This window comes from Plutella xylostella, chromosome 12 (assembly GCF_932276165.1).
Source record: "Plutella xylostella chromosome 12, ilPluXylo3.1, whole genome shotgun sequence".
Lineage (NCBI taxonomy): Eukaryota > Metazoa > Arthropoda > Insecta > Lepidoptera > Plutellidae > Plutella > Plutella xylostella.
Window position 1 is genome coordinate 2393568 of NC_063992.1, and position 21545 is coordinate 2415112.

Here is a 21545-nt window from a genome sequence, read left to right on the forward strand (position 1 = left end):
ACGTTATCTATCACCGTGTTCAAATCATTGCAATCACACAGTAAAGTTCGCGGTTCACAGTTGGAGCCACAAATCCGTCGGCTGGTGATAATCGGCGCAAATGACTGCGCCCGCGCAGACGACTGTGCACGACCGCTTAGTGGGGTCACTCTATATTATGATGATATAAGACGAAGTTTCGGAGCGCCACCACGACTCTACTTTGTTGTATTAGACGTGCCGATTGCACGACAGCTCTGCTCTCGTTCGTTCATATTTCGTTATTATAGAGTAACCCTCCATACTCATCCTGACTGATCTTGAAGACGTATCCAAATGAACTGATATTGAATGCTTTTCCCGGAAAGAAGACTGGTACTATGTTCTCGTATATTAAATGTTGGCCAAATATTTTTCAAACTGTATTAAGTATATCTACAACATTTATTAACATTACATACGTGTAATATTTTGGCTAGCACATGTGTGTATATTAACTCTCCACTGTGGCTCGCATACACACAAACTGCCATACACACACACTTACACACCTGCTCACTTATACAATTTCTTAACCCTCGAATATTCGTGAATTCAGTTGCACCGTCCAAGACACATTTATCATCACTCCTATCTGATATCGGCATCGATCACAGAGCCTGATCACTTTGATCAGTTAGGAACCGGTCGACAGCCATTGCGATATCGCAACACAGCATCGAAAGAAATTGTTATTAATGAATGAAGGCTTTTATTTCGAAATCAAACGGTTGTAACTTTGGGATGCGTGTTTAGACTGCATTGAGATAAATTTAACTTCAAAGGGTCATGTTTTATCGTATCGTGCTCTTGCCTTGTAAGAACGATTTCAACATGACACTGGACGCAGTTTTTTGTAGAAATGTTAAACTTCTACTTAACACTTTTTAAAAAAGAGTTGTTTGAGTTTAACGTCCCTTGATAAACATATGTAATGTAAAAAAATATTCTCACTTAGTACTATAAAGTTATAATAATCAAACTTAATGCTAAGCATCTATTTATATACTACATAAATATTAACTTTATTGCACCTCTAATCTACTCCATCTCTTTGAAAAAACAATGACACAAACCCATGTAACCATAAGGTAACGTGTCCCAAAAACCTCATACAAAAACCCATATAAGTCCCATACTTGTATCTGGCAACGTATGAGATAATAACACATTCTATTGTATGGTAAAATAACGATTCAAGAGTCAAGATACACGCTTCCGTGTCTATCGATGCGTCAATTACATGTTACAACACTAGATCTATCGATAACTCGGAATAAAAAGTTTGAAAACTTTCTAAAGCATTTTACCTACTAAGAAGTTATTAGAAAAATTAAATCTAAAATACTTAATTTAAGGAAAAGTGTGAGCTAACTAACAGAAAAACTTAATTAATATGATAGACGTATTGAGCTTATATTTATTGATATGATTTTTGTCCTTATCTGTTGCTGCGCTGGGCTGGTGGTGTCACTCGCCTTGATAAAATGCGAAATGAGCACATCAAAGGTTCATTCAAAGTCGCACCAATCGCAGAGAAGTTAAAGGAAACCCGACTGAGATGGTTTGGGCATGTTATGAGGCGAGAAGATGACTGCGCGGTAAAGAAAGCCATGCACATCCCAAGTCAATCGAAAGGGAGAGGACGACCACCAGCAACATGGTGGTCCAATATCGAGAAGGAGATGAAAGCCCAAAACCTGACCACATCGACAACCCGGGATAGAATATCCTGGCGCCGAAGTACGAGGAGGCCCGACCCCAGCTGAACTGGGAAGAGGGCAGGAGAAAGAAGAAGATCTGAGCCGCGAGCACAAGTTTCGAACCCCCGTTAACGTTGCGTATCGTCAACTGTCACTGTAAAAATGTAAGGCAAAGTTAGTTCCAAAAGTGACATTTGTTTTTTCCATATTTTTGGTGAAATTTCACCAAACGGTAAACGTATTTAGTAGCTTGTCATATGTCTGTCAGTTAGTACAAAATGTATTTAAAATTTGATTTAAATACGTTTAGCGTTTGGTAAAAGTGACCCTTCGTGTAAATTCGAAAATAGTATCGAATCCAGTGCTCGGTGCACTGTAACAATTTAGGAATTAGGCATATAATATGTAGTTTTGCATTAAAAAAACATGAATAATTCCAATTCCTATTCGTGCAGAAACAATGCAAATTTAAATACTTCATGCAGTAGCTTTTAAGTGTAACCTTCGTCCCATAATTATAGATTGAACACGGGTGAACAATGAACATTTAATGTATTTGACCTAACATTTAGGTATTATCTATTTTAATTTAACTGAACAGACAGCTTGGGGGTAGTGACTTGATGTTGCCAAGTTTTCTACGGACTTACTAACTGGATTACCTAAATATTCACTGCAACTTTAGAATAGAATAGAACACAACTTATACATAAAATAGTACAAAAAAGGCGGTCTTATTGCTTAAAGCAATCTCTACCAGACAACCTTTGGATGGAAGAGACAATTTTAACATAATTAATGGGAATAGAGGTGCAAGGTACCAGTAAACAGTACATACTGTAGACTATATAAATAAATAAAACAACACAATATAAAAACTATAGGTACCTATAGTAAACTTACATATTATATATTACATAAACTTGTTTACATAAATACATAAATAAATATTAACTACTTATATTTATAATCAACTGTTCAGTGAATTCAAATAGTGTATCCTGACCCTATCTTTGAATGAGTCAACAGAAGGTGCACGTCGTATTTCCTCGGAAAGAGCGTTCCAGAGTACCACTGCTTTACCATTCTGTTGGGTTTTTACAAGTATCATTGATATTCGAATCTATACAAATACTTGCTTAGGTAAATGGTACCTGTAATACAATCACATACAACATGCATGCATGGACTGAAGGCAGACAATTAACACTTGTGAAACAATGCCTCGTGTGGAGTAACCAAGTAACACACAATAGGTGCCCAATGTATGAGAGCAGCTGCCAAAAACACGCCGTTGTTTTATGTTCATTAAAAAGACAACAAAAATATACCTATCTATCTAAATGTTGTTGCAAAAAGGATATACTAAGCCGAAAGGGGGTGACTCAGGGGGACATTCTGAAAAACTTTTGTTCTACGAGTTCACCATAGTAAAAAGTCACGTGACCTACAATGTTTTTATGGAAAAAGAATTATTTTTTTCGTGAATTTTCAAAACTCGTAGAACAAAAGTGGTTCAGGATAACCCCCTGAGTTACCCCCTTTCGGTTTAGCATACCCTTTTCGCAACACCCTGTATAAATTTTTGCTGCCGATTCGAGGGTGATGATAACAAACAAGTTTCTCTAATGAGCCCTAAGTATTGTACTTTTATTAAGTATGAATTCATCAATTTTTTGTTCCGTAACAAATAAAAATAGAATCCAATCATCCAATCAAGGTATACTATGACAAATCGCAATGTCTTTCAATAATGTAAACATAAAAGCGGGTGAAGGAAATACGGTATGTTAAGTAAAATTAAATGTTGCTGATTCCAAAACCATTTCGAGATATTGTCTTCCTAGTAAATGTTTCATTGATAAAAATAAAATAGCGAAAGATTCCGATTTTATGCTTCAAGACGCTCCTCAAGGTCATAGTTTCAGTATTTATTTTCTTTCTTTTCGAAAATTACAATAGTTAACAATGCTTTTATCACTGCTAGTGTATCAAACAGACCGGAAACCATAGTAAAGTACCACATACACATCTTTTATAGTGTAATTATGCATGATTTCAAAAATAAATTTCGCGTAATGTATCGCGTGACTTCACGCTGTACAAATAGACCAGATCTCTAAAAATATCAAAAAAATAACGAGAGCATAAAAATCTAAAATATTCAAATAAGTGTCTCTAATTCCCACATACTTCAATAAGAAATGATAAATAAAAAATATATAATTATAAACAAACAAAAAACCCGACTGCACGCTAAAAATATGAAAACAAGCCCCAATGTTAATGGAAAGTATCGCAGGCGAAAGTAAAAATACCATAATATTACTTAACATGCCCTTTACCCTTCCAGGAATCACATATAGTAAGTAGCATTATGTACTTCATTTTCTCTAGCTTTCTCTATCATTGGCTTTGATCAACAGTGGACATTTATGCCATAAAAATACCATACTGTTCTAATAGAAACTAAATACTCACCATCAAATGCCTTGAATTTTCTAGATAGAAATCAATGGATTCATTTACCTACAATAAATGCCATTATTAAAACTTTACACATAATTTTGTACCTACTACTCTCAGTACTCTCCCTCTCATTGAATTGACTGTTAGTTTACAACCGTAAAGTAAGTAGTTAGTTTCCACTATTGGTTTATCAACAAGATATTATGTTTTTTTTTACATTCGACTAAAACAAAGAGGCGGAAAGCTCTTAAAACAAGACTCGTAGCGCATACCTAAAGTTTTGGTATGGAGACCATGTTATAGAGAAAGAAAATGCGTTGCGATGGGAACTTAAAATTAAGTCGCGAAGGTAAATGATTCAAAATAGTCCAGAATCGAAATAAATGCTATAGATTTCTATTATATACCGTGGTTGCCTATTGCCTATACCCTCGAGGCCATGGAGTCCGCGTTATTCTATGCTCGAGGCTGAAAATGGATAAAAAGAAGAAGAATCTATAACATCTCGATATTCTCGATGCATAACAGAAGGGCTAGTACGGCGGGCATTTCAGACGTGACAAGAGTTTTGCATCGCGCTCACTCACATCGCGCAGACTCAAGAGCGAGCGCGACGGAGAACTTTTGTCACGTCTTAATATCGCCCCGTGCTACAGGGTCAGGAATGCTCGGGGCGAGGGACCTTAACATCCGTGGAATCCTAAGTATATCGTAAAGTTTGTTATTAATTTCCTAATAAAACGTCATAAGACTCATAAGACAGGTTGTGTTGAGACGAGTGCATGAGGTCAAGTGTAGAGAAAGTTGTATCTCACTGGAGCTAAACAACTCTACATTTCATTATAGATATATGTAATAATAATAATTATAGAGATTTAAAGCATGTTGCGATTTATAATCGCAGCGATGGCTGAATGAACCACAGAAAGGAATTTAGGAGCCGTTCCAGTCCCAGACTTTTTGGAGTAGGGGAAAAGAATATATCGTTCTTTCAGTCTCTAAAGTTATTTTTAAACAGTAGTAGGAGGATATAGCAGATAAATAAGCGATGTACCTTGTATTTGTTTTGAATCTACAAATTGATATAATAATAGGACAACTATGCTGCTATATTAATATGTAACTAAATATGTATTAAATTCGACAGAATAAGTCATTTTGCTTAACTACGAGTACACTCACGTGCAAAGAAACAGTTCCACTTACAAAATATAGACACCAAATGGCCCTACGTTTTTTAAACATTTTATAAGAAACTTGTACAATATATTTACGTTTTTAGTTGTTTATACTGTGATGTACCGTAAAATGTACTTAAATATTGCAGAAGGTGGCATTAAGTTAGTTTTATCCGTTAAGAAGTAATTCAGTGATTTTCTCAAAGGAACTTTTTCATTGACCGTAAGTGTACTATGATGTAGCAGATCTAAACGAGCGAGGCACAAAACAGACAGTAATTTGTCCAAAATTGGGTGAAATTTGTCATTGTTTCAGTATAATACCTAGCTTTCTTTTGGGTGCACTTCCATTGTTTAAGTATATGAGAGTATGTGTAATTGGCCTGTCACGTTTGTTTTATTCAGGTCATTTACCTTTCATACAATATATTTGGCAATGGTTACGATCATAAAAGCTTAAAGACATACTGATTGTACTGTGCGATTATACTTTTTTTTTTTACTTTGTTTATTTAATAAATATAAATTATTACATATTATACACAGTACCGTACGCTGAAACCAACAGATTTAAGTGCGACATGGTGAGATTGCTGAACTAGTCGATACATTACTTATAATACAGTTTCTTGATATGGCTGTTATTTGCTAGTTTTGTAGCCAGACCTCCATAATGCTAGGATAATAAAATCACACTCAAAATGAAAGAGTGAATCTCAAAGCAGTCTCATCATTATAAATTTCACACAAGTCTCAATAGTATCGAACATTTTAACTTAAAAATTAACCATGTCTTAGTATAGGTAATTAATTAATAATACTTAGTAATCATTATGTAATCTGAAGAGCGAATTACCGTAGCACGATACTGTAAGGGCTGGTTTACAATATAAAGATAAACTAATATTTGATTTGAACAACACATATAAAGGCTTTACGTTCAGGAATATTCATGGAAAACCTCTAACAAAGCAAATAAAAAAAACACGATAAAATTAGTATATATACACATAGCAAGCTTAGCGCATATATTGTTTAATGTGTACATCGCTTTAGATTGCGTGGCGTGACCAGTCGTCTCATTGCTGGTATTATACTCGAATTATATCACGGATGTGTCTGTCCGTCTGTCTATGTCCGTGACAAATAGCTCCAATAAATATATAACGATTGCATATCTGTACCATTCAATAACTACAGTTGATATTTATTGAATATTTATTGGGTACCGACACTACCAAAGTATCCGTTTCCGTCCGATGCCGAGACGGAGAGCGAATCGTAGACGTCCCTGCGCTTTGTATAGCTTTTAGAGTATTATCTTTATGGGATATGACTATATGAGTCACACTGAACATTTATTAAATACCTACCATACCGTATTTTTACCCGACTGCCGAAGGAGGAGGGTAATGTTTTTTGATTGTATGTTTGTATGTATGTTTGTCTGTTTCTTTGTTCCCTCCTGTAGCTTAAACGGCTTGATAGATTTTGATGTATGAGGTATCGTTAGAAGCGTATTAATTGCGATGGTTATAGGCTATGTGATGTTACATTAAAATGTATAAATCGCGCTCTAGAGGACATAAAGTGATGATCGAAAAAATAATATTTTTCCAACTATGCCGTGATAGGTATCAAATGAAAGGGCTTGATTAGCACATTACAAAAATATGCATATTGTAGGTATTTAAATTACAACACCAAAATTATTGAATTAAAAAATATTCATAAGCTAGAACCGGACTACTGACATACTCGTAAAATGTCATAAAATAAAAACAACTAAAAAGTTACAAATAAAAAAATGTAATTATAAACAAACAAAAAACCCGACTGCACGCTAAAAACATGAAAACAAGCCCCAGTGTTAATGGAAAGTATCGCAGGCGGGGACGAACTTGACCGCCACACAAGGTACCTATCTACCTATCTAAGTAACATTCAGCTAAATGGTGAACCCTCTGCTGGTCCCCGCCTGCGATACTTTCCATTAACACTGGGGCTTGTTTTCATGTTTTTAGCGTGCAGTCGGTTTTTTTTAATAACCACTAATTTGGCGGTTTCCAACTGAGCGAAGGAATCAATATAATTTGTATTAATACTCATCATACTTAAACTGAATGGTCAGTAATAATGTAACTAATCTCACAGTTTGTTTCTTAACTTAGGTATAGGATAAGTACCTACTTATTTATTAAAACAAATAGTGTGAATTAAAACAATACCTTTTACATGGTACCTAGTCAATTTTATATTACCCAGTGAATGTTTGTACTTGCAGCCTTGATATCTCCTTTCTAAACGCGAACAGAGGTTCCTTGTCCAGGACATTATAGATATAGTGAGTTTTTACTGCGATATTACGTTGAACCAAGGTCTTGCCCTATATGTAATCATGTAATGGGCCGCTAAATCAAATTCCTTAATAGTGTGAAGTAGTTGCTATAAAGCTGTTCTAACCATGATCATTATTGCTTTATAAATGAAGAAGATATTACTTACATACTTAGATGGATATGACATGAAAAATGAAGTTTAATAATGTTCATAATAATATGTGGGGACATCTCGTACACGTCCATCCAACCCCAAGCTAGGCAGAGCCTGTAATATGAGTATCGAACCGCTGATATGTCTACGCAAACACATTACCAAAGTCCCGAATACAAAATGTCTTTAAAAAAAATTGCTCCAGCCAGAGATCAGAAACCCGGACCTTCGACATAGTAGTCAGGGTCACTAACCACTACACATTTTTGTTGTCATAGCATAATGTATTTATGCCATCGATCTAGCATGCATCGATTGGTGTGGTAACACCATCAGTATTTAAGCTCACTTTTGTACCATATCAAATATTCGTAATCATGTTTTTCATTTAGTTAGTTTGGAAATGTACACAAATGTGAAGTTACTTATGAAACCGTACTTTGTTAAGCTTAAGATATTTAATTACATGCGTAAACTAAGATGCAAATTAAGAAATTGAGCCTACCAAATGATAACATCTATTCGGATTGTTAAAAACACATAAGTTACTAAGCTCCATTTCTCACGCACAACAATACTTTTATAAATATTAAATTAAATAATTCAACTATTGAATTTAATAATTTTTGTAACATTGGCCTTGGAGATTTTGGTAAACATAGGTTTCCGTGGGAACTGCACACTTGTACATAAGTAGAATCTATGTATTCTGATTTGCTTTCTGGGGCAAAGAGAGCTTTGAACGATTCTAAGCTTTATATGTTTAGAAATAAAGCAGGCATAGAAATACTGTTCGCTTGAAGATGAGTTGTGCTGAAGTTTAGTTGAGAATGGTTAAGGTTGGTTTAGTGTAGTATAGCGTGCTATTATGACGCAAGGGACGCGGTAAGCGTTGGTTTCGAATGAGTATCTGTGGTATGATCTTGAATACAATTTGGTTCAAATGTTAATAAGATGTTATCTTTTAGATTGTTGTGTGCAGTTTAACATAACCACAATATTGACCAAGTTGTTGTAATTTTAATAAAGGTTAGTGTAGACAAGAGCTTACTTGGCCAAAAGCCTAAAGCTCTTCTTCTTAGATTATAATTATAATTCGTATACGTATCACCATACTTTGATAAAGTCAGCTATTAAGCTTTATTATGTATTAAACAAACAACGAAGTAACGGTTATATATACTATATGGGTAATTCAAACCATAATTTAAAATATCATACGAGTTATTTGTTAATTAAAGCAAACATTTTAAGAGGTAGGTAGTCTAGTTATAATACATATTTTTTAGAAAGTAGTTTTATTGCCGTAGCTCGTTCTACTTCAGTATCATAATTTTGCTAGCAAAATACTTATGTGTATGGTATAGTCACAGGCAGTACACCATTAATCAACCTAATGAATGTGATCTACCTATATACTTATCATATCAGGCGGAATTTGCATGAAAATTTACATACATACAGGGTGTTAAGATGAATGCGTTTGAGCGTGAAATGGGAGTTATTTTTTTTTTTTTTATTTAGGTTAGGTTGTATTTATGTACATGTACATGAACATACTCTATTCTATTGAACTGATTATCTCAAATGGAACCTTTTTGCATTTCACATATTCACAACTGTAATCCCTGAAGGGGAAATCAGAAGTGCGTCAGCGTGAGTCACCGTACATTTGTACTCAAGGGATAGGTCGCGAGCCGTATCGCCATTGTGGAACGAGTATAATTCACTCAAGTAGCTAGATTCTAGCCCTCAAATTCATAGAGTTTTTTGACACTTCACAATAGGTTTAAAATTGAAGATTTGATATACAAATTTCATCTTTTTGACTGACGCAAAAGGTTGAAATTCGTGTGTTTCTATGTCAATTTTAATCATGTTGTATATTTAAAATACGGTCTATGAATTTGAGGGTTTATGTGTACGCTTACATTTGTAATTGTATAAGAACAGTAAAAGTACGTTTCTAAATGTAGTGAGAGAGACATTGACTATGGGTCTGCGGGTACGAAACTTGTTCCGCCCGTCGCAAGTTTTGTACCCGTAGACTGACAGCCATTTCCCAGTGTTTGAGCGTCATTGGGATTTTACGCTTCACTTGTTAAAACAAGCGTAATGTCTGTTTATTATGTTTGCTTTTCCTACGTTTGACTTGTTGTCATTTGTCGACATTAGTGTGTAGTTAAACAATTTGGTACTATTTATGTACCTATTTATCACATTAAACACATTATAATAAGTATTACATTAAAAAAAACAATAAAGTTATATTGTATTTTATAGTATTGTATTGTATAAATTATAGCTACTAGATGCGGACAAACGGAACTAAATTAAAAAGAAATTAAGTTAACATCCACAAAGAAATTGTTACTAGCCTGCAGTAAAACAGTTTAGTGCACAGAGTACGGGGCGGTTGTATAACATGAAGGTTGTTAAACGTGGTGAGCCTCGTTTCCTGCTCCCAGCCGCCGCCGCCGCGGGGAAAGCGCAGACACTTCCACTAAGGAATGTGTTCCAAATAAATAGATAGAGTAAATTTTCTTTTCATTGAATGATAAGAACTAATTATCTAGTAACTAAGAACTAATATGCATATTCCATTTGAAAATAGAATAAATTTATACGTGAATGCATTGTATAAGAATATTGTGGAAATGTTATGACAAGTAGGAATGCACAAATGTTATGGAAATAGCTTTAGGTCCAAAAAATCTAATGGTTTTAAAAATGCAATCAAATGAGATGTACTAAACTATATCTTAAGTTTACATTATATCCTTTTCCGGAATCAGTTTGACTTTCACTTATACTTATGAATATTCTTAACTTAATAATACCAACATAACTTAACACCATTTATTACCATATCGTTATGTATTATGTGTAGAGCGAGATAGGTAATTAATTTGAGAAAATATAACAAGATTCATTACCTTATGTAGTAACTCCATAAGTAACAAGAAAAATGAAATGTAAATCGAGGCACTAAACATTCAGGAACTACCTACATATACCTTAATAAAGCCTACTTTTTAGCCAATAATCGAATATAAATAGAGGTACCTAAGTACAAAATAAAAATAGTTTTGATAAAATTACCTGTTTTATGGCCACAAATATGTTGATCAATTTTCACGTAGCTACGCACATAGGTACAATTGGAGTCATTTTGATTCCGTCAACGCCACTGACCGGCCGTTCCGTGCAAAAGCCTAATAACAATAGCTAACTAAATGTAAGTAGGTAAGTATATGAACCTGTCTACACACGAGGGTGTTACGTGGATTACCGCACAGTGGGTCACGTACCGCATACCGCGGTCCCTCGCTCCACATACTGCCCTTTATACCGGTTCTATGTGCAGTGCCGAGAGTGGTTCGACCACTGTGTTGTCACCGCTAGTCCACTACCGGAGGGTTACTTCAACTTGACAAAAACAAACGAACGAGAGCTGTCATTCAATCGGTACTTCACACAGCACAAGAGTCGTTTTTTGTAATATTCTGCGTATAAATATAAAAACGTATAAATAATATCTTAAATATGGATTTGCAACTTATTTTGAAGTATAAATAAACCATCCGTTATCAAACACTATACTCGTATTACCACATAATAAATAACAGCTCTACTTTAGAATTATCAAACTTCTTGACAAGGCATATTGATGTTAGTAGGTAGGTATTTAGATCAAATCAACAATTCAATCAATGACTATATTATTATATCACAATAGCTTGATATCGTGACTCGCGAGAAATTCTTGTTTCAAATATTCGTTGGCCTGCCAGACCGTCTGTAAGGCCTGAGTCTCCTATTTACGCCGTAGATCGCGTCCAGCGTCGCGCCGTAGGCCGCGTCACGATGCTCACTATAGAAATGTACTGATGCGGTCTCCCTCACACGCCGACGTTGGCGCGTAGACATAGTGAGCATCGTGACGCGGCCTACGGCGGTGACACTTGACGCGGCCTACGGAGTAAATAGGAGACCCGGGCCTAACTGACACAGTAACTATACTACCGTTAAAACGACGAAATTTGACCAATTTTCTTTTGATATTTTTTCTATTTTATAAGCGTAATTTTCTTTTGGATAAAAGCCTAGTATTAGGAAGATACGTTAACGATGGAAAAGCTGAAGCATTTACTAATTTGGTCTGAAGCACTGCTGCTGATAGGTTTGTTTCGGGATTTTTGGTCAAGTTATTTGAATCGCAGTATAATATACCTACATGCTTTCATTGTCGTTCGTATCAATAGGTATCAACGTTACAGTTAGTCAACCGCATGCATAACTTGGTCAAGGAGTGTACATTTTATTTATGAATCGATGACTATTTCGATCGATATGTATCAATCAATTTATAAGTACGTTTAGAAAGTAGTGTTTCGAAATCTTTGATCGAGTCATTTTGTAATGTGTATAATGTAGGCGTGTTTTGTGATTTCAGGGCGTATTGTTAGTGTTATAGGAGTTTCTTTAAACTATTTCCTAAACATTACATGGCACTTATATAATTCTTCTTAGAGTGTCGGTGACTAACACAAGAGGAGTAGGGATTGTCACCGTGGTGAAAGGATTAACCAATCAGACTAGCTGTCAGTCGCGGAAAACCCAGGATACGCCGTACCTATGTAAGGAACTGTCGATATACAGGGTGTCCCAAAAGTCAACGATATGCCTTGGAGGGCTGATAGACTTATTATCAGCTGCCGCTACACGGGTTTGTGAACGTAGATAAACATCATTATATTATTATCATGATTCACCGTAAATACGGCACTATGATTGGTGGAACGCCCATTAAACGAGCTTATCGACGTCGATAACCAACCCGTGTAACGGCCGCAGAGGCTCTTTTCATACTCCATGCCTATAACATTAAAAGAAGGTGCACTTTATGCCAACACCACCCCCTCATGATCAGTGCACTTAATGCTGCCTAGACCCAAGTTTCGTAACATTAACAATGACATACGTGTTTATGGTAACAAATTGAATTGTTCTTTGTCTTATTAGCACTATTGTTTCACTGTGACAGTGACACCTAAACAACACCTACGAAGACTAACTGTGCTACCACAAAAAACTTTAAACACTGTTTAACTAGTGTTTAAAACGAAATTTGACAGATTTTGTAGGCGTTTGACAGCGGTAAACATCTGTTAGATACTGTCTAAGTTTTTGTGGTAAAGCCCTAATAGTTTAAGTATAGGTCAAGTTTTCAATTTAATATGTAGAGTGTCATTAAATAAATATTTAGTTCGTATGTTCATTCATTACGACCCACTCAATGCGAATCCTAACTAATATTATAAATGCGAAAGTAACTGTGTCTGTCTGTCTGTCTGTCTGTCTGTCTGTTACTCTTTCACGCCAAAACTACTGAACGGATTTGAATGAAATTTGGTATACATATGGTTTAGACTCTGGGAAAGAACATAGGCTACTTTTTATCCCGGAATTCCCACGGGAAAACTTTTTAAGGCGAAGCGAAGCGCGCGGGAACAGCTAGTAATATTATAATTATAAACCCGGCCGTCAGCGACTGACACAAATCTGACTGACCAAACCCTCGTCTAGCTCTTTTGTTAAATACCGACATGATAAGAAGAAGCAGAATCTAAGAACCATTGAGACGAAAGAAGATTATCATAGACATAAGATTTCAAGCACAAACAATATTGTAGCGCGGCCTTGCATGTGGGAGACTTTTAATGGTTCTTTTAGCAACAGAAACAATAAGGTGTTAGAAAATAAAGCCTCTTTGTAAGAGTTTCGAGAAACAACCGGAGTTAAGTAGATGAACATTGCTATATTAAATTAACTGTTTATTGTTCGATTAAACCCACACTGGGTACGGCCGTGTGATGCAAATTTAGTTACTTAGTTCTCATAGTTTATAATATACAACCTTACATTTTACTCTTAAGTATCTACGTCAGCTCTTCTAGTCTTTACTTCACAGGGACAAAGTAAACCTCCCTTCTGCTTTCTAAAATCTATTAAATATCCCTGCACTTTATGAAAAAATATGATTATACATATATGTTTAGTATTTTTACGCGAGTTTATAATTAATATTGTATTGCATATATCACCGCATAACTACATATAAAATATATACAGAGTCATCGAAAGGAACATATCGCTACGATATAATGATTCCCAGCGTGGAAACCAAAGGCTATATCCAACTTTTAACTGATGGTTTTGTGAAATATATATTCTACATAGAAGAACAGTAAGGGCAAGAAACTCCCTATGGCGCCGACAGCAAAATCATCCTAACTAATATTATAAATGCAAAAGTAACTGTGTCTGTCTGTCTGTCTGTTACTCTTTCACGCCAAAACTACTAAACGGATTTGAATGAAATTTGGTACATATGGTCTAGACCCTGATAAAGAACATATATAGGCTACTTTTTATGCCGGAATTCCCACGGGAAAACTTTTTAAGGCGAAGCGAACCTCGCGAGATCAGCTAGTTGTTTAATAAAGTTAATAATATATCCTAACATTGGTTAGAGCCTGTGCGCCAAACATGTATTTGTACTTAAACCTATCATCAGGACGCAGTCCCGAGGTTACAGCCGGCTATAGGTCACTTGACTCTTCATTCACTTAGCCTATCACTGAACAGGTTATAGCATAGGTCTCTACACATCCATAGGTCTATAACACAGGTATCTCCAAAGCTGTAGGTCTGAACTGTATGTAAAGTTCACTTTACTAGCTCGTAGCTAGCGATTCACAGCAATAGAATAATATTGTATTTGGTTTGTAAAATAAGATTCAACTTCCCCGTACAAAAATATGTAGGTAGGTACTAAATAAGTAAGCTAACACTTTTTTCCTGATTACAGGAATATTTGCTAAATATTATCATTAATTAGTAGTTTATACAGGTGCCTATCATTTATAAATACTCCATACATGAACAAAAATAACATATTTTTTTTCGTGATTTGAACAAAATAATTAAGCAAGTACCTAGTATTCTAATCATTTTCCTTATTACATCATAGATTGCATAAATAATCGAATAACCACAATTTCCCTATTCAGTAAGGTCATGGAGTAACAAATGCAATATGTTTAGTTCCTATTGCCCTCTAAGTAAAGGTCAAAGGTATTTCTAACTCATTTATTTAGTGCCTAGTTCTTCTAGCTTTGATTGGATAAACAAAAAACATTGAAAAAAAGGTTTAGATGTTGTTACTAAGGCCCGGGTCTCTTATTTACGCCGTAGGTCGCGTCCAGCGTCACGCCGCCGTAGGCCGCGTCACGATGGTCACTACATCTGCGCGCCAAACGTCGGCGTGTGAGGGAGACCGCATCAGTACATTTCTATACTGAGCATCGTGACGCGGCCTACGGCGTGACGCTGGACGCGACCTACGGCGTAAATAGGAGACCAAGGCCTAACTGCCAGTTTCAATAACTCCATCTACGTGCTATCTATCGATGACTGGCAGTTACTTTCATAAGAATCTGACAGTTTCTATCTTTTAATGTGTCAAAATAGTATGAAAGTAACAGTCATCGGTATATTATAGAGTTATTGGAACTAGCATGTAAGTAGTTGTAAGTATTTTTTACAAACAAGGTATTCTAGATACATATTTAAAGTGCATATCTCAAAGATAGAGTAGTCATCATTCTAATCAACTTTTGTTGTAACACATAAAATTAACTTTTTTTTAAAATTTACATTTTGCGTCACTTTACTTTGATGAGCAGTTTTTTTTTTCATGATTTTCCAAAAGTTCTTAAAAATGACGAGTTGTGTAAAATGTTTTTCGGATGTACACTTTAACCTGGCACACCCTGTAACTGTGATCAACATAAACATTCGTTCTCAAGACAGTTTGTCCGTCAATCTGTCACGACACTTTCTCCATACAATAAACTACTGTGAGAGTGGACGTTTTTTTAATGATTTCCTTTTGTTCACATCTAATGCACCGTGTTACGTCGCAGATTTTATGACATATTCTATGTTGCTTTAGTACCAACAACTGTATTATGGAGCATGTTTCTGTTTCTACGCAACACGTTAGAAAATTTAGTTGAGTCAAAACTATTTTTTACATTAAGCTTAGAGGTTACTACGAACAGACGCTAATAACAGAAAGAAACAAATTGTATACTATGTATACAGGGTGTTGCAAAAAAGGGTATACTAAGCCGAAACCTATGCGAATTTTGAAATTATGATTTAAGTTTTGGGCTTAGATATACCATGCTGCACATGTAGGTTTCGGCTTAGTATACCCTATTTGCAACACCCTGTATAAATAGCTAAAATAGCTCCTTTTCTGAATCAGTGTAAGAAAATTAAAAAGAAAAAATCAACAAAGTAAAAATATCAGTGTACTAAAGGTGGGTGGTTTAGATCCACAGTGATCGGTGATGTTTCACATTCGTGTTCACAGACTATCATAAAGGCGCATAAATCTTCACAGATAAGCTGTGTCCTCATGCAAAATGGATGTGTGTTCATTGTATTCTTATCTTGTTGTCCGACAGCCTTGCAATTTTGTTTTTATTCTACTCGTACACGACGTGGCTGTAAATAAAAATACCATTCTCTATTTTTTTTCTTTACAAGATTCACGATGCAATACTATCGCATCTCTTCTAGTACAATGCAAAAAACATATAGGTAAGTACTTACTAATATCGGTGAAAGAAATAATTTCAATATAGGCTCACTAACATAATTTATATGTTTAACGAGTATCTAGATTCTGTAGTAAAACCTAACAAGTTTAAAAAATCTAAACCACCAGGAACAGACTGATTATAGCGATTTGACAGTTAACGGTTTCACATGATATATTTTCCATAATTACGTTATAAGTACTTATGCCTGCCTATGTACTGTATGTGTATCCCACGGCTGTCTTCACGACTACATAATAAAGTTATGTATAACGTGTGTTGTGACACTTTGATTGCATCTCACTTGTTCACGATTAAGTTATCGATGTACTTCAGCTAAATTATATGCTACTTTATGGCTTAACGTGTACCTACTTAATTCCATATTAAAAATAGGTTTTATTTCATTCAATCTTTCCAAACTTAAAAAGTGATCTGAGGTACCTATGCCGTATTGTATAGGTACATATACCTGATTTTTATATAATTTTTTTTGTTAAAAATGTACTTGGCTAAAATTATAATGTTTTTTTAAGTATGATGAATTAAACAGATATTTTGAACAATTAATCGTACTCTTCCAAAAAAATTATCCTAAGAGATGCAACTTTAAGCTCAGCTATGCACACAATCACGCAGACTGATGGTTCAGCTGCAGTAGAAACCTACTCGCTATGTCAACATAACCTTAGGGCAATCCTACTGCGCATCTTCAATACATCAGACCACGGGAGGTCACCGGGGGAGTAGAGACGCGGGGGGCGGCGGGGGGGTCGCGTTGGCGCAATGACCTGGTTCCCAGAGTAGGGACGCGGAAGCTCGAAATTTAAATGTAGGTGAATGCACCTTGATTATGTTGCGAGATGGGATTACGGTTTGTGAGTAGGAGTGACAGAGACGAAGGGGTGTTTCTCCGACCTGAAGTTTGAGTGGAAAATAGGATAGAGGATGGATATTTAAATAAACTGGACAATATTTCAGGGACAGTTCACTAGTCATACCAACGTATACATAATAGTTAGAGGGCATAGAAAAACTATAATCTGATTAGAACAGATTAATAGAAGTACCTATACTACTACTGACACAGTTTGATTGACATAACTTACAGCGTTGCATGCCCTGAATTCACTGACACACTGTGATTCATACAATTCCAAATTACATCAGCCCAATTGTAATTGATAATCATTCGGAGCCGTGTAAATCTTTTGGACAATGATCTAGGTCTTGCTCAAGACGCCTACACAACCCTACGTACTAGACTTTCATAGTGCATTACCTGGCTAAAAGGACATTTTTAGATTTAGATAAGTAAGTTCGATAGGGAATAATTTTATTACGTGTCAGTTTATCTATTGAATAATGTAAGTTTTTTTTTAAATGGTCACAGAATAATTATAGTACATATATTATATCCACAGAATAATAACTAGTATGGTATAACATAGAAATACACGATCCTGATACAAAAGAATTCAACGGGCGCGCTGAACTTATTATATTTGTACCTTTTTGTCAACAGATTAAAAAGTTAAGAAGTTATATGCTTAATTTTAACGAAGCAAGTTTTGAATTATTTGTAGTACTGAAGGTGAAATCTGAAGTATTACGAGAAGTCGAAACCCAAAAATATGTTAATTTTTTACCCTGGTGCTTTTAAATACTTATCAAATTGACCTTAAGTGTGTAAAAGCTAAAAAGGGGTAGAAACAGGTTATCTATTAATCTTCATTAATAAAACCACTGTTCAATGGACTTAAAGCCATTTTTAAACAAGTTACAGTAAACTCGTAAAGCAACGAGTTTTGTATCCTGAAGTTTCACTCTTGATTCGACTTTTACTTTCGATGCACAAAACATGCCATTTGCCTTCGACTTAGTAGTTCAATATTATCTGAGATTCTATTACTTATTTAAATAGTAGAAATAGTTACATACATAATTATATGTGGTGATTATTGATAAGCCTCAGACCCATATGGGTCTTATACATCATAGTTTGGTAGGACACTAAACCAACTTGTATTTTCATACGTTTTTTTAAATATCAACAACAATAATAGGTAATAATAATGAATGTAGAAATACACATATTTTAACTACTTCACCATTTGTACTCCAAAAACTGTACCGACGTCGAAAGAAAGCTCTTTAGTATAAAATGTATTTATTCAATGCCTTCAATTAACTCATAGTCCCACTTATTATTATTTTGAATACATTTGATATACAATGAAATAATTTCAAAATAACAACTATAGGTTAAATACCAACAAATATTCAGAATCCTAATGGATTGGACAATTATTTATTTTTTGAATAAATTATTTCAAAATAATTACTATTAATAATTAAAAACTTATAGCTGCAATAAATGATTGAGTATTCTGTCTGCATTACTGAACTCTGTTTTTTTTTGTGAACAAACAATTTACACCTAAATCTGGACACACAATGGTGGTAAGGTAACCGCTCTGGCCGCATCGGTCGTCGGCCGAATCGGTTTCACTCTCCGTTTGCAACTATTTTCACTTTCGATCTTATGGGAACTTATTGGAAACTCGCTAATACTCAGTATTACGTGTCTCTAGTATAGCACGTTTGTTGTTAGTCCAATGAAAGGTAGCTGAAGTTAAAGCTCCCCGACCCTCAATTTTGAAAATCTACTAGAGTAATTTTGAGAAGACCTTAATTTATATTTAGTAAGTTTAGAAAATTATTAGTTCATTTGTTTATTTATTTACCTTTTTATTGAATAGTACTAATATTTAATCTATTGAAAAAAGATACATAAATATAATAGTGTAAGTTCAGCGCGCCCGTTCAATTCTTTTGTATGAGGATTGTGTATTTTTCTTCAGTCAGAGTTGGAATGACATCGAAAAACCTTTTTGCATGAACTGAAGTGAGAAGAAGTACATGAATAACAGTTTTAGATAAAAACTCCCGGTACTTTATAATCGGTACAGGACTTTCGATGATATTTTATTTGTTATAAGATTACCTATAGTATTATGGGTTATTTTCCACCTTTAATAAACATATTTAGTTAGTTATATACTTTAGTAAATAAAGTGGAATCTTATTGGTTCACTGATAAGTTCAATATTGTGACATTTTCATGCGGGGAAAAAACATTATTAGGTACCTAGTATTATGTCGGCAAATTTCCCGCACTTATACTTTGTCGATCACATGACATGATACATCAGTGAAAAAAAATAAGATTCAAATTTGTAAGAGACAATAAATCCCAAATGGTGTGTATCACATTGTAACATAGTTAAATCACATCGTATTTCAGGTCATTGACCCGGACAGCAATTGTCCTTTCTAACAGTACTGAATGTTAGCTTAGCCCAGAGCCAGGCTTCACTTGTTGCCTAACACAACGTGGGGCTAAATATCACTTTGACTTTTTAGGTGAAAATTAGACCCTTTTGCACGTAATGGATATTAAATTTGAAATTCTTACATGTTGCATTAACACCTGTACGCTATTTAGGCTATGCTACTTCACGTTCATGACAATATAACATAATATTTTTTCACAAAAAACATTTCTATGCTACCACGTACTTAATTCCGTTTATATTAAAAAAAAACAAGATATAAATGCATAATGACGACAATTGCGGCAGAATTTGAAAGCTTTTAACTAAGAGCTTTTGGTAATAATTAATAGTCATATTATTTTTGATAAAAAACAAACATTAATTAAATAACAGTTATGTATGTTATGTTTTTCGCCAACAAGAGGCATTATACGTAAATAAAAAATAAACACATCCACGACAAAACCCTCACTAGATTTTTTTACTTATAAGCTTTCAATTATTTAAGCTTTTTCATAATCGCGCGTGGGATTAATCATAAACTTAATTACAGCACAGATAACATTTTTTCGAACCGTAACGAGACACAAAATATCGCACACATAAAATTTCCCATGCAACAATAGACGTAGAAATGTGGCCTAGAACCACCGATCACGCGTTCACAGAGCAATATCACTTTCACAGATCGAAATCCAATTTAAAAAATCCGGGTGCGTTCTAAAACCACAGCTCTACTCATTTGACACTTACGTAGAATTTGGCCGCCATTTTTGGGGGTTAAATGTCACTTCACTCACGACACGCGTGCGCTTGCGCGGGGATATCGCGCGACGAATGGCGCGCCCGCGCCCGCGCCTCTTTTATAACCTCCCCGCCAAACTACCAGCATTATGATATTAATTACGATCAATAATTTCACTACGCGACTGCGGACTGATCTGGATCGACTTCCTCGATCGATAATCCCGAAACGGGAAAGCGGATAAAAAATAATGGAGAAAGTGTTGGATGTCAGTATTGTTGCCATCAAGTTGGACGTTATCTTGTAAGGATTAGGATTATCTGTGGTAGACATCATGTTTTATGGGATGACTTTGAAAAGTGATAGTGCATTAGTGATTAGCTAGTGAAAGAACAGGGAATTCAATTATATAGAGAACCATCTCTACCTATACGTGTTTTGTTAAAATTATCAATCCAGCGTTAAGGGGGTGTAATAATTAAACACATATGAGATTCAGTGATACATCCATAATTGTTTATCCCAGGAAGCACTGAAAACTTTTTTCGTTCAAAAAATAGGTAATGATGCACCAATACAAAATACTGCAAAATATTTTGACAAAAGTAGTATGTTGTAAATTGAGAATAATAAATGATACATAGTAAATATAGATCTAAAATATACATTCGTGAGCAATAAAAAAGTTCCAGTGTCATAGCAACTCAGTGGGTGGAACTTTTTCATTACTCGTGAGTGTATAAAAGCTATTACCGTATGAGTAATATCAAACAGACCGTCCGGCATGACGAAAGCTTAACCTCCAAATATTTCGCGTGCCCACACCGTGATAAATAATGCATAACAAACATATTAGCATTAACACAATACGATGCAGTAACATTAGATATATTTGTCGTGTAGATAACTGTATGTTTGTTGATGTT

General features: G+C 35.0%; 1 protein-coding gene across 1 annotated transcript in view; it reads right to left on the bottom strand.

Annotated features, from left to right (window-relative positions):
- Window positions 1–20728, bottom strand: part of LOC105382196 — a 33988-nt gene extending 13260 nt beyond the window's left edge. Inside the window, exon 1 of the mRNA XM_038119170.2 lies at window positions 20628–20728. Within this exon, the coding sequence (XP_037975098.1) occupies window positions 20628–20645 (18 nt within the window). The 5' untranslated portion in view covers window positions 20646–20728. The remainder of the gene's footprint in view (window positions 1–20627) is intronic.
- Between the last annotated feature and the right edge of the window lie 817 nt (window positions 20729–21545).